At 40.9% G+C, this 15,394-nt stretch overlaps 1 protein-coding gene across 2 annotated transcripts in view; it reads left to right on the top strand.

Moving 5' to 3' along the window:
• Positions 1-15,394, top strand: part of SLC25A13 (solute carrier family 25 member 13) — a 158,745-nt gene that overhangs the window by 65,273 nt on the left and 78,078 nt on the right. For both annotated transcript variants that reach the window (XM_080664864.1, XM_080664865.1), the window contains exon 5: positions 10,255-10,394. In XM_080664864.1, the coding sequence (XP_080520990.1) occupies positions 10,255-10,394 (140 nt within the window). The remainder of the gene's footprint in view (positions 1-10,254; positions 10,395-15,394) is intronic.

Below are 15,394 nucleotides of genomic sequence, written 5' to 3'. Positions count from 1 at the left end.
CTGCCAAGCTGTTTTCCAAAACGGAGGGTCCCATTCTGGGTTCACAGTGAGATTTTTGTCCAGGAATACCTGCTGTGATGAAAGTGAACTTGGTATGCTCTGGGAAAAGGGACAGGCTAGATGGCAGGAGGAAATATGTGGAAACAACCCACTTCAGTCGTTTTGGTTCAAGTTGCAGAAAATGATGAGAGTTAAAAGTATGGAAATGAGAAGTTTTGAAGGTAAGCACCCAGATTTAATAATAAATTAAAAAGCTAGAGGAATATAAGTATTGGAATAGAAGAAGATAAAACATTTGTAATTTTTTAAGTTCACTGGAAAGAGGGTAATTTATTTCTTATCTTTGTAAAGAGTCTTGGAAAATGAAATACTACTCAAAAAGATAACTTGGGGAAAATGGGTTAAGGAGCATTATTGGGGGAACATTTTTTCTTTTAATATTATGTCTGATTTTGGTGTTTTATACACACAAAAATGTGTTAATGTAGTATCATTGCCGTATAATGATTTTACTCTATATAATGTTGGGACCTGAATATATTTTCTTACCCACATTCCAAAGGAGAATAAGATTACTGGGTGAGAACAGTGTGCTTTTGGAAGTAAATGACCTCCACGCTGATAAAGGTTGTGGCGTGCCCAGTTACCGAGGGTCTCGCCTGAGATGCCTAGGCTCTTCAGAAGCTGTTCCAATTCATCAGGTCAAAAACCCTCTGTTCACAAAAGGCTAAATACGGATTTGCACGATTGACCATAATGGCTTCAATTTTGCAAGATAGTAGTATCAGAGAGCACGTCCAGTTGGTGGGATAATTTGAAAATTGCCCATGCTTCAAATGGCTAAAATATTGTCCCTTTTCCTACTTCATCACTCCACTTTAAAAATAGGGAGTGGGCTGGGGTGGAGGAGGCCTGTGGAGAAGGTGGGAGGATGTCAACTGGAGAGGAAGTCTCCACAGCCCTGGAAGCTCCTCTTTGGTTAATGACTGCTGAAAGTTTTCCTCTTCAGAAGACTGTCGGTGTGGAGAGGCCAGGTTGGGGGCTTCTTCCCGTGTGTGTGTGTGTGTGTGTGTGTGTGTGTGTGTGTGAAGATGAAAGGAGAAGAAAATTTGCGATGAGGAAAGAAGGCGTGGAGAACACAAAGCTAACAGTAAATCCTAAAGCTTGAGGCACTGGGAAAATGTGACTATTTTAAACTGTACTGCTCACTTAAAAATAGTCAAATTATACCATTATTCTTTCCGTGTGAGAGAGAGATAAAAATACAGTTTTTCTAAATTGGAAAATTTGCTGTAATCTTGCTGCTAATGACTGATTTCTTCCAACAGTGGCGAGGCAGTTTTTGCTCTGATAGGTCCATCAAGGAAACAAAATCAAGCGCATACTGCACGTTCTCAGAGAAAATTACAGTTTAGGTATATGTTGGAGGTGGATAGTTAGACATTTTAATTGAAATAAAACAGTTTTACACTAATATGGGATCACTGTGAGTATACGTTTGTGGTACCTCTGCTCTTGAAAGCATTTAAGGTGGGTGAAATGTATGTTAAAGCTTTTGCAAGAAAATTCCTTTTTATAACATCTGTCTAAGGAAACTAGCATTACTTGTTTTTTTAAACAGTATGGATATTATGTTTGCATTTAGAGGATGCATTTGGATTCTTTGTACCCCTATAAGCATTTGAAAGTGCTGGAGCTTTTTGGTTATGGACTTCTCTCCTGGCGGGGAGTGTTCAGGGCAATTAACACAGCCGATGATTAAAGCCCGGGCACACACCTGGAGGGTGACCACAGCCGGCTCTGTGCCTCCAAACGCCATTTTCACTGACCTACTTTTGATGTTTTGAAAGACCGCTAATGATTTATTCTGTCCATTTGGAAATAACTTCTTTTAGCAGATGGGTTGGAAACATCTCGGTTGGCCTCTGTTGCTGTTGGTTTAGGTGATGCATGGGGCAGAGATTCATAGCGAATGCTCAGTCCCAGCCAGCCTTTAACTTTTTCTGTTGTTGTTAACTAGCATTCCCTACTCTGACTTCAGTAGTGTGTTAATCTTGAGGGTTTATAGATCCATCAGGTTTTAGAATAAGGAAGGATTCTTATCTGGATGGCAGACTGTGGGTTCTCCTTGTGATAGCGACGGGGAGGTGTTCGTTACAACTGTGGACTCCCTGGCTTGGTCTCAGATCCGCGGAATCAGAATCTTTGGGCATGGGGCTTGGGAAGGTGTTTGGAAGGAGCTGTGCCTGGGGATGGGGTTCACCCTGCAATTGAACAATGGCTGGTGTGTAGTTCACAGCTCTCTTCCACGGATGTGGGAACAGGCCCAGAGATGGGAAGGTGACTGGTTTTGTAGGAATCACAACGTTGTCTGCTGGTGCTACTAGAAGAATGGTGTTCTTTTCTAGGATGCCACATGAGCTCATGCCAGGGGGGTCCATCTCTCTCTAAGTTCAGAACTGGAAGTTTTCAATTAGCCCTAATTTTTACCTGTGCCAGCATCACCTATCACTTCAATGTAATATGCAGGGTGTGCTTGTTTTTTGAAAGATACTTTCCACCACTGTAGCTCCATGTGCAGAATCAGAATAATAGAAAGCGTACAGCAGCTCAGTGCGAACTCATTTTAATGAGAAGAGTTGCGCGTGCAAAGTGCTTGTTCTGTCCTTATGCTGTTTTAATGGCACCCATTTTCCCGCTAGAACTTCCTTGCGCAAGTCTGAATTGCAGCCAGAACACTTCTGTCCTCTTCAGACCCTTAACTGTGATTAATATAAAAAGGCACTTGTCAAAAGGGTTTGAAATGGCAACCTTGCTATGGGAGCCTGTGGCAGCAGAGATAGGTCTGCATCCACTTACTCCATTATGTCATTTAACTCACGAATTCAACAATTTGTCTTTGCTCCCTGCTTAAAAGACGTGTTAACCACATCAGCAGGGTGGAATATTAGTGCCCTGAGAGCGAAACCACAACTTTCTGGGAGGATTGAGCACACACTGGCGAAGGCCCCCAGTGAAGCTGCTGAGATAAAGGGCGGCCGGCCCGTGCAGCCGCTCTCCCTTTGCCTCCAAAGCCGCTGCTTTCGGGTTTAACAGAAACATCCTTTTTGTGTTTATTGTATTAATGCACTTTTTAGGATCCATGAGAGAGAGAGAGATTGTGGTGCAGGGTTTGAAATAATGTAGCTTGATGAAAACCTTTTTTATTTTAATGGGAAACTTTTCCATTGATTTGCAGCTTCAAAAAGTGAATCTTTGGGAAATTAAAGCACATTAATTTCGTTATTCTGTATGGAAACAAAAACGTAGAAAGTTAAAATTTGCATAAGTGAAGACCTTGATGATTTCAGATTACAGTGTGGCGGAGGCTAAGGAATAAGAGCCCATAGAATTTTAAAAACAAATTCAGTCTAACCACTTAATGGCATGTGCAAGTAATTTGCCAATTAAATATTTCTAGTTATCTGAAAGATCTTCAAAGTAGAGTGGAGGTTCTTAATCTTTTTTAATTTCATACTTTCAGAATCATAATAGAAAATTACTTAGTTTTTTAAATCACTTGTTATTCAAAATTTTAATATAGGAGTCAAGAGAAGGATGGATTTTAAATATTTGAGGAAAATTGCTTTTTGAGAAATGTATAAACTATGATATTTTCAAATCACACTGTGCTTGATTCTTATTTATATCATTCATAAATATTTAGTTCCCAGAAGACATCTTTGATTAAAATTAAGACTTTAGATTTTGGAGTTTCACCATTTTAATGGTCACCTACTATGTTTTAGAACACTGTGCTAGACATGCTTAGCCCTAGGACAACTCTCCAAGATACATACTTTATTCCCACTTTGCAGATTAAGTAAATAATTTGAATCAGTGTCGCTAACTTGCCTGATGTCACTCATTAGTAAGAGACAGAGCTGACAGTTTCAGGTTTTTTAAAAGTAGCTTTATTGCACTCATTTAAAGTATAATTCAGTGGGTTTTTGTATATTCGCAGATTTGTGCAACCATCGCCACAGTCAATTTTAGAATAGCCTTAGGCAATCACTAATTTATCTTCTGTGTCTATGGACTTGCCTGTTGTGGACATCTATAATAATAATCTATAATAATAAAAGGGTAATATGCTAATTAGACCAAGTATCCTTCCGGGCGTCCTTCCAGACAAAGCCCGGGCTGGAGCAAAGCAGCCTGGGTCCCAGGTGCCTGCCAGCAGCCGCCAGAGTGAAGCCAGGGTCCTGGGTGCTGGAGGGAAGCAGGTGCCAGCAACCAGGGGAAGGAAGACCTACTCTTGCACAAATTTTCATACATTGGGCCTTTAGTTTCATATAAATGGAATCATACAATGGGTGATCTTTTATGACTGGCTTCTTAGCATAATGTTTTCAAGGTTCACTCACGTTGTCACATGGAACAGTACCCTATTCCTTTTTATTAATGAACTGGGCGGGGGGGGGGGGGGTGTCCCTCAGCCCAGCCTGCATCCTCTCCAATCTGGGATTCCTCAAGGGATGTCCCACCAGGATCAGGTCTAAACGGGCAGTCGGACATCCCTCTCACAGTCCAGGACTGCTGGCTCCCAACCGTTCGCCTGCCTGCCTGCCTGATTGCCCGTAACCGCTTCTGCCTGCCAACCTGATCACCCCCTAACCACTCCCCTGCCAGCCTGATCAACACCTAACTGCTCCCCTGCCAGCCTGATTGCCCCTAACTGCCCTCCCATGCAGGCCTGGTCCCCCCTAACTGCCCTCCCCTGCAGGCCTGATCACCCCCAACTGCCCTCCCCTGCAGGCCTGGTCTCCCCCGACTGCCCTCCTCTGCTGGCCCAGTCACCCCTAACTGCCCTCCCCTGCTGGCCTGATTGACCCCAACTGCCCTCCCCTGCTGTCCTGATCACCCGTAACTGCCTTTCCCTGCAGGCCATCTTGTGGCGGCCATCTTGTGTCCACATGGGGGCAGCCATCTTTGACCATATGAGGGTGGCCATTTTTTGTGTTGGAGTGATGGTCAATTTGCATATTACTCTTTTATTAGATAGGATAATATTTCATTGCTATGGATAATTATCACATTTTGTTTATCCATCCTTCAGTTAGTGGACATTTGGATTGTTTCTATGAATAATGCTGCTATGAACATTTGTGCACAAGCTTTTGGGTGGGCTTATATTTTCATTTCTTTTGGACATATATCTAGAAGTGGAATTGCTGAGTCATATGGTAACTGTGTTTTATTTTTTGAAGAACTGCTAAACTGTTCCAAAGTAGCTGCATCATTTTATGTTCCCACCAGCAGTGTGTAGGAGGTTCCGTTTTTTCATATCCTCACCCACACACACTTCTTATTAGTGGAGGTTAAGTGGTATCTCATTGTGGTTTTAATTTACATTTTCTTAATGGCTCATAATATCAAGCATCTTGTCATATGTTTATTGACCATTTGTATGTGTGGTGTGCTTTTTTAGGAATATCTACTACAGCCCTCGCAGGCATTACTTAGTGGTTGGAGCATCAACCCATGCACGTAAGGGTCATGGGTTCAGTTCCCGATAAAGGGCAAGTACCTGGGTTGCAGGTTCAATCCCCAGCCCCGAATGGGGTGCGTGCGGGAGGCAACCAACCATGTGTCTCTCTCACATCAATATTTCTCTCCTCACTCTCTCTCTTTCTTCCCCTCCCCCCTCCTTTTCACTCTCTAAAAAAAAATCAATGGGAAAAAATCCTTTGGTGAGGATTAACGGAAAGGAAGGGAAGGGAAAGGAAAGGAAGGGAAGGGAAGGGAAGGGGAGGGGAGGGGAGGGGAGGGGAGGGGAGGGGAGGGGAGGGGAGGGGAGGGGAGGGGAGGGGGAGGGGGAGGGGGAGGGGGAGGGGGAGGGGAAGGGGAAGGGGAGGGAAGGGGAGGGAAGGGGAGGGAAGGGGAGGGAAGGGAAGGGAAGGGAAGGGAAGGGAAGGGAAGGGAAGGGAAGGGAAAAAGAGCTACTCAAATCTTTTGCCTATTTTTAAAATTGGGTGATTTTTCTTTTTTTAATGAGTTGTGATAGTTCTTGGTATGTTCCAGAGTTCAGAGATAATATGATTTGCAAAAATTTTCTCCAATTCTGTAGTCTGTTTTTTCACTTTTGTTGAATACAAAGTTTTAAATTTTGAAGTCCAATTTAGCTGTTATTTTCCTCCGTTGCTTGTGTGTTTAGTGTCATCTCTAAGAAACCATTTCCTAATCTGGAGTACAAAGATTTTTGTCTGTTTTTTCCTGTAAGAACATCACAGTCTAACACCTCTTTATATTTATTTAGGTCTTTGCTCCATTTTGGGTTAGTTTCTGTATGTGGTATAAGGTAGGTTTCTAACTTTTTTCTTCCACATGTGATATCCAGTTGTCCCAGCACCATTTGCTGAAAAGACTAATCTTTCCCTATGAATTGTCTTGTCAGCCTTTATGAAAATCAATAGACCATAAGTGCAAGGCTTTGTTTCTTGACTCCCAATTCTGTTGCATTTGTCTGTATGTCTATCTTTATGCCAGTACCATACAGTCTTGATTATTAGAGCTTTGTAATAAATTTGAAATACAACTTTGTTATTTTTTTTTCCAAGATTGTTTGGTTATTCTGGGTCCCCTATGAATTTTAGGATCAGCTTGTCAATTTCTGCAAAGAAGCTAGGTTGAATTTTGATAAGGATTATACTGAACCTATAGATCACTTTGGGGAATATTGCCATTTCAACAGTATTAAGTCTTCCAATCTATGAGCATGAAATGTCTTTCTATTTACTTGGGTCTTCATTAATTTCTTTTAAAGGTATTTTATAGTTTTTAGAGAATAGGTTTAGCATATCATTTGTTAAATTTATCCCTAAGTATATGGAATTGTTTTCCTAATTTCATTTTTTGGGTTGCTTATTTTCAGTGTATGGAAACACAATTGATTTTTATATGTTGATCTTGTATCCTTCAATCTTGCTGGACTCATTTAATAGTGGATTCCTTAGGGCTTTCTATATATAAGATCATGTCATCTGCAACCAGCTTTTAAAAATAACAATCTTTCTGTTACAACCATATTCTATAGCCTGGGAAATTTATTAACTTGGGGGAAATTAGTTGACTTTGAGGTTATATTTAGGAAAGAAAAGTTGCCACTTTGTAGTTGTCTTTTTGTCACTGAGAAAGAAAAATACAGCAGACTGTTAGGCTCAAAACATTTGTAGAGAAAGCAAAGTCCCACAAATAAACTCAAAGAATCCTTGAGCTTATTTGGTGAAGTCTTGCTTTAAATAATATCACCATTATTGGTATGTTATGGGAACTTCCTATAGTCCTTCCAAACCTAATTTGTTTGGCACAGACTGAAATAACAATGATTATACTTTAAGAGATAAGCATTCTAATTTGTTTTTACTTTAAGTAGGATTGGGTGAGCTATGAAAAATATGACCTTGAATATCCAAAATATATAGCTAGTGCTTCATTCATATTCAGTTTTGCTTCTTTGCCTCTGTGACCTCAACCTGGTAAGATTTTAAGAACTTGTATTTTAGGCCAGGAGAGACCTTCTTCTAATTCTTTTGAAGTTAATGATAAGTCTGCCAAGTAATGCTTATTTGAAAGCTGTCAGCGGGTGAGTTATTACTTATAGTTATGTATATAGTACACTGATAATAAATAACCAAGAAAACCTAGAACATTTTGCGTTTCCTCTTTCCTCTCCAGGACTACAAGTCAGGTTTGCGAACGTCAGGGAAATGTAAGGTTTAGTGATAGCATGACTCTAAGGTTGACACCTGGAGTTTTTCTTGGTAAAGCTCATGGAATTTCCCACAGAAGCCCGAGTACAGAGCAGAATTTCAAAATCATTTTGGTTTATTTGTTTCTGATTTCCCCATTGTAAGATAGGAGGCATATTCTTACCTTTCATTGTCTCACAAGGCATGGAGAAATCTGAAACAGTACAGGTCTATAGGGTTGACAGTTTGTAGAGTTGAGATGATCTTAGGGATCACATATTGCTCTCTCCTGTAGTGTGACTAGATTTCAGTACTTCAGGCTGGCATTTGCATGAGAGGTGAGCTCTGTGGAAGAGTGAAAAAGGCTCTAGCCTTAATACCTTCTGTTACTTTCTTTCATGGAAAGGAAGGACCTCATTTTTTACAGGCAGCCTATGATTATTTCATTACAACTTAACTTCATCAGGATGCTTGATGGGAAGGAATATTTATTTCACCGGAATGCAGAAAAAATGGCCAGAAAGCCATTATTGTTTGTATAGTATTTCTCTAATGTTTTATTGCAGTGTAAAATTTTATTTACAGTGTAAAAAAATTGTTTTTTCTTTTGCATCTTTGTCATTGGCACATCAATTCTCATTAGATAATTTATTGTTCTAGATTAGAAGATTGTGGGAGCCTTCCTTAAACCTCTATTGGGCCTGCTTTATATAGAGCTATAGAACTTGAGAGCTGGACAGGAGCTACAGATCATCTGAGTTAATACCTGTTTTTGCCACTGAAGACATCCACATTCGTAGCCATGAGAACAATACCAGGCACAATGTGAGAGCCTACAAAATATCAGCTACCAATTAGTACAATCTGAACCCAATATTTGAATTTGAATTTGGTAATTTCTTCTCACGTGTTTTAGAGCCGAAGAAAACTTGTGGCATCTCCCTCTACCTAATTCTTTTCACTGAGGACCACCCCTCCATTTCTGCAGATCCTCGGGGAGTCTTTGCTTTTGTAAAAAAATTCCAATTCTTGATTCATTTCATTTTCCTATGTCCTATCTCCTTTTCCCCCCTAAAAGTAGAGAAGACAGAATAAATTCAAAGAAATTGAGGATTGCCCTTTAAAACTTCTTATTTTGCTGTCAGGGCCAGCCAGAGGTTTTCTGCCACCTTTCATAAAATTTATGCCTGGCATAATTCTGATTTTTACTACCTTCTCTGTGCAAATACACACCCAACCCTAATGCTGGTGGTGGCACTACTGTTTCTTCATGGCAAGACTTTAAAATTTTCTGGAAACTTGAAACTCATGGGATAAAGTCTTGTGGGTGTCATGGGAGTGGAAATAGGAAATTTGGGGGAAACAGTGGAAACATATGCCAAAGTTTTTGGCATCCTTTATAGGACTAACGAACTTTGCTCTTTTTTCTTATTTTAGACAGAGGTAAAAACCAAAAAACAAGGTAGCAGGCACAGTTTACTCATAAAAATAAGCAGGTTTGGTAGTTATATTTAACAATGTGAAGGCCAGGACAAATTTTATTAATATAATAATAATCTGTATTCCCTCTAACCTCCAAACACACACTTTGGGGTTGGGGGGGGCGGGGAGGAGACTAGCAAATAAAAACATGAAGCTTTAGAAAAGTAAGGTTTTTCATATTGTTGTTTTCTTTTCTCTGTCAGTCTCTTACAGTTTTGTAGTAGAGGCTAAAAAGAGGTGAAGAATCAATACTAGCACACTTGGTAGCCCATCTTAAAATGGGATAATTTGAGCCATTTGAGAACTTCTGTCAAGCTAAACGTATGCCGTGGAAAGTTTTGGGCTGCTGGCTTTTCCTCCCACTTGGCTTTGTCTTCAAGCATGGCTTGATAAATAGTGGAAATTTCTAAAGTTCAAAAAGGGTCTTAGTGCTGTTGAATATGTGCTTTAAGATTTATCTAACAGGTTTCTAAATCCTCAAAAACGTCTCAATAACTTGATAAAGGACTGTATTTAAAGTGTCATATGTGTTTCTGTATGCACAGGGCTGGGCAAAAGTAGGTTTATACTTATAACACACATCAATAATGCAGTAATTAATAAATAATAATACAAGAATAAACTCTGTGTTTTGTGTACTTACAACTGTAAACCTGTTTTGGCCACCCTTGTATATGTTTCCTGCTACTGAAGATTGAATTATATCCATTATGCCTAGAAAATAATTTTTGTTGAAACAAAATATATGAGATTATGATATTAGATGTATAGCTTATTACTTTGGTTTAGTTTCCTACTGCCTTTTATAGAGGTGTGTGTGTTGTTCCCCCCCCCCCTTTATATGGTGGGATTATTAACTTTGATTTCTTAACTGATTCCAACTTTTATTTCTGCCATGGTTTTATAATCTCTGTGTTTTTTTGAGTTGAGTTACCTTTTATAAGAAGAAAGTAGCAATGTCCACTTAATAGCAGATTTGCAGATTTTATAAGGCCGAACCTGAGTGGCTTTGTTTTAATCAACCTTTATTTTCTCTTTTCAGCGGACGTTAAACAGGTCTTTGAACAGACCACAATTCATCAACGTATTCCATTCAACTGGGATTCAGAATTTGTGCAACTACATTTTGGAAAAGAAAGAAAGAGACACCTGACATATGCGGAATTCACTCAGTTCTTGCTGGTGGGTCTCACTCTTGAAAAGAGTAAATAAATGAAACTGGGGTCCTGGTTTACTTTGGACCAGACCATCCCATCTGGAGATACTTCTCTAGCAGCGTGTAGAATGGCTCTTACAGATTGGGTAGGACCCTTTCCCAGGAAATCAAGTGATTTGATCAAAGATCATGTAAGTCAGGAGGGGCAAACTTGGAACTTCAACTTTTGACTATGACTAGTTCCACTGCTATTTACCAATACGTCATTTTCCCCTGAGAAATGGGTAGATGTCTTTATTAGCATCTAGCAGTACTGTCATTTCATCTGAGGCCTTGCATAGACAAGGCACAGAGTCTGGAACTTGGCTGCATGTTGGAGTTACCTGGTGAGCTTTAAAACTGTCGATGCTTAGGCCCCACCTCTAGAGATGAGATTTGGTTTGATTTGGGGGCAGGGGGAGGGAGGCAGACAATCTGGCCATTAGGACATTTCAAGCTTCTTAGGTGCTTCCTTTGAGAACCACTGTTGAAAGGGCACTTGCTGTCCATGTCCAGGGTTGAACATTTCTCTAGAATGTGCTGGCCTTGTCACTCCTGCTCTTCCCTCCCCCACCACATTGTGATCATATCACTAGACCACTGATGATGCCAAAGGAAGAGTAGTAAGAAGATAGGATTATAGTGTACTTTTCCTTTTGAAGCATACTTTTTTAAATGTTTTAACTATGACATTAATATTTAGCCCTAGACACCATTTACCTACGTGACATGTGGGTCTTTATGATAAACCACTCTTGCTTTTGAACTTTTAGGCATTTGTTTTGTTTTTCTAACCATTAAATTTGATATTTTATTAAATGTAATATTTTATAAATGTTTTATTGATTGATTTTTTGGAGAGAGAGAGAGAGAGAAACATTGGTTTGTTGTTCCACTCATTGATGCATTCATTGGTTGATTCCTGTATATGCCCTGACTGGGGATCAAACCCACAACCTCGACATATTGGGGCGACGCTCTAACAAACTGAGCTACCCGGCCAGGGCTTTTAGGAAATGTAATAGTTTGAAAGAGTCATTTAATGGGATTCATTTGCTGTGTTTAAATTCAAGGTCTCAAGGAAAAATTTGCCAGAGAAACCACCTTCTGTTCTTTGTCACTAGTAATGTCAGCAGCAGGTACCCTGATGTCCCTGCCTCTCTGTGTGCCCGAGACCTTGTCAGAGCCTTCTGAGGAGTGGTTGGAAACAGATGGGGGGAGGAGGTGGAGGTGGAGGATATCAGGGGCACGCACAAGCACTGCACCGTGTGCTCATTCAGTTAGCATTTTGAGGCATCCATACCTCGGCACCAGCATATGTAATAGGTTGACTTTAATAGGTGCTTCTCATTTTGACTTTCACTGGTGTTGTTATGATGTATGAAATTGTCATGCTGTTTACTCTTCTTTTATTTTCCTGGCCTTTGGAACCTTACAACAAGATATCTTAAACCTGCTTTTGTAGTATTCTTTAAAAAACATGGCCATGTCTATGACCACCTCCCTTCCCCCGTGCAGTTCTCTATCAACATAAACCTATGTGAATAACTCATGTGGAGAATAGAATTCAACTTGGATTTTTGCTGTTGTTTATACAAGACACTGGCATGCAGTAGGAGGTGGTATTCATTTTGATGAGGAATAATTACAATAATGCTATTGAGACAAATTCCTCAAATTGACTTTATGGAATACAGCCTAATTAACTTCGAGTCTTAATGGGATGTTAGCAGTAGTAAGGCTGATCACGTTTTTCTTTAAGCAAGTATCAATTATGCTGCATTGAATCAGCTGTCTACCACTCCCAGCGGCGTCTAGGTCTTTCTCAAGATGTGGAGAAGTCAGTCAAAGATGAGATGACTCAGGGATTACTGTCGAGGTTTCCTGCTTCACCGTGTAGGGCATTCGCTAGAATTTCTCTCCACTCTCTAATGGTGAGTGGGCCCATCCCACAGTGTCCTGCATAGGATGGTTTTGACTTTGTAGCCCAAATGCACATGCTCAACTTTTACTAGGTTAAAATAGCTCAGGTCAGGCCTTGCCTTTATGTCCCACTCCAGGCCCAGGTTGAAAGGAAGGAAGGGATGCATCATAATAGAATTTATATGAATGCCAATGAAATGCCAGTTTTGATGTCTACCATTGAGTCACCCCCCCCCCCCCCCACACACACACACACACACTAAATGTTTTTTTGGCTTCCTTTGAACTTTTGTCTGGTTTCAGGGCACTTCTTATAGATAGAAGTGAACTCAATCTCCTACGTTTCAGACTCTTGCTTTGTCAAGCATGCACCCGCCCTGCTGCTCTAGGGCAGGGCTTGAAGACACAGGCACCAGCTCCCTGGCTGGCGCCAGGCTCAGGAAAGCAGACACTCGGCTGCTCGAGACGTGAAAGAACTGCCACCGTGCATGCTGCTACCTGTCACCTGCAGCCATAGGAGCAACAGAGATGTGCTTGTGGCTTCAGGAGTCTGGGCAGTACACAGAGACAGTGCTGCTCCATCCCACTGAAGGTTCTGGAAGGTAGAACCTTCAGCCACTTGAATCCGTACACTCTTGTGTGTTACCTATGCTTGTGTGGTTGGTGAACAGTGCCATTTTCTGCACGGTCAGATTTTCTTTTCTTCCTTTAATAAACGTTTTGCTTTGTGATAAGCCGCTGTGTGTGGCTGTGAGGACATCACCAATCGGCCCAAATCTTTTCTGTGTAAAATGGACATTTTGGTTATTTAGATTCTGGTGGTTGCCACATATCCCTCGGCCACTGCTCCTAGTCAGCTGTGGTCTGGACTTTGTAGTCACCATCACTATGGTTTGCTATTATGTTTGTCATGGCATCCTGGTTTAAGACAAAACTTTCAACACAGAAGGTTGTAGATGTTAAAAAAGAAATTGTTCCTCTTCACCATCAGTCAAAACAAAACATAACCTTCAATCCCTGCAATGTCAAATTTGCAAGCGTTGGAACTGATGGAACATTTTGGGTGTTAACAAAAAGCAATCCCTTGTACTAGACCTTGCTGAAGCCACGATGTTTAAACAGGCCAATGGATAACTGGCAAGGTCCTTACTTCGTATTGAGTAACCTAGCCATTTGTGCCTCCCCGTTGTCCCCAAACTTGCCATTTGTATTAGTTAAACTATCGAGACCATGAATCTTTAGTAGCTGGAGATCTTGATTATATTTGCATTTTTAACATGTGAGTGCTTTTTATGTTGATTTTAAGTCAAACCAGATGGGATCTGCACTGCAGGTTGGCTTCTGTTTCATCAATACAGCACCATTTGAAGTTCAAAAATGAAATAATGAGTAAAAGGAGCTTTTATGAGTAAGAGTTGTTTGCCCTCAGCTCTTCCAGGAGATTAGACTGTGTGTTGTGTCCAAATGAAAGGCATTGCTAGTTTGGCGATGGGTGACCAGAGAGGTGGTAAGATCCTGGTCACTTGGAGAATCAGATGCAGGACATTTCATTCACTTTGCGTTTTCTCTCAGGGAACAAGGAATCAGTGTTTGTTGTGGTGGTTGTGTCCATGGCGTTAGTCAGCTTGCTGTTTTGTGGAACAGCCGGTTGTGCAGGCTTTTACAGTAACATCCTGGTAAAAATGAACATTCCATATGGCATCTCCCCAGCCGTTACCCACTGTGATGTTTAAGGTTAACTCAGAAGAGCAAGGAAATTTAGAGGGAAAAGCTCAATTCTTCGTTTCTGCCGAAGTGTTGCTTGCCTGCAGTGCCACAAAACCTGCTTCTAAAGACCCTTTGAATTAAAAGCCCCACCCAGTGAATTAGGGATAAAATTTCAATGTGAACTGACTGCATGGGCTGAATATGGAAAGCACAGGAAGATGTTAAGAATGGGAACTACTTGTCTCTCTACCTATCCCATTGCTGAGTTCCATTGCTACTCTTTAAAAATATGTGGATCTTGAACTAGAATTTTTTTCTTCAGATCAACGTAGGAAAATGAAATGGGTTCTTATACATTAAATAGTGTGCAAGTTCTGATACTGGATGTAATATAGAATTGGTTTGAAATAGGGCTCAATGTGATGCTATAATTTATAAGCACACCTTCTTTATAAATTTGTGTTCCTTGTTTTTATAGTGACTTGCCATTTCCCCAGAATTCTTCTGCATCCCCCCTTCCTTCCCCCTCCCCCCCCGCAAAGGAATTCTTTTGAATCATATTGTTACTGGTAACTCCCTGCTTTTTTAAAAGTTTTAGATTTTCTTTTAAATTTCAAAACTGTACAAAACACAAAAATGCAAACTAGCCAGGGGTCTTTTTTGGTTTTCGTGGCTTTATAATACAAATCATCTGGATATGCCGCTTGTTTTGAGGGTCTATTGGTCTAGGTGTTTTTGTTCCTGATAAATCGTTCTCGGGCCGAAGCACACGCTTGCATGTCTGAATAGAGGCGGAGGGAATTTTTGCATTCAAAATATACCCACTTGAAAATTGGAGATTATTAAGGAAATGACAGGCCTGGAACTATTAGAAGCGTGAATGTTAGACCTAACCTGGCGTAACCCCTCTATATGTTTATTTCTGTACAGCTAGCAATTTTGAAGAGTTTGATTTTTCCCCCCCTACAGCAATCTGAATGGGTGTGTTGAAGTCTTCGGAAACAGTGGCCATAAAAGCCTATTCCATTAATTGTATGCACTGGAATAGAAGGAACGGAAACAGTCACTGGCAGATATTAAAGGGAAAGTGGACCTCCTTGCCTGTGCTTGGGCAGAACTGCCATGGCGATAGCTGTGCTGCTTCCCGCTCGGGGGCCTTCGGCCTCAGGTAGAGGAGGGCCCTTCTCTTCAGCAAGCACCCCTTTACCTGGCACTCACAGGAGCTCTGTTTGCAGAGCTGTGCCACCTCCTGGGGGTTGCACAGTTTCTCGGCCCGAGACTGCACTGTCAGTACTCACTTATTTAGGGATTAGTTCCTTTTTTGTCTGCCTGCTCTTTGTATGTGCTGTGGCATGAC

Source organism: Plecotus auritus (assembly GCF_963455305.1).
Source record: "Plecotus auritus genome assembly, chromosome: 4".
Taxonomy (NCBI): domain Eukaryota; kingdom Metazoa; phylum Chordata; class Mammalia; order Chiroptera; family Vespertilionidae; genus Plecotus; species Plecotus auritus.
Note: the sequence above shows the minus strand (reverse complement) of the source record. Positions and strands in the feature narration are given on the sequence as shown.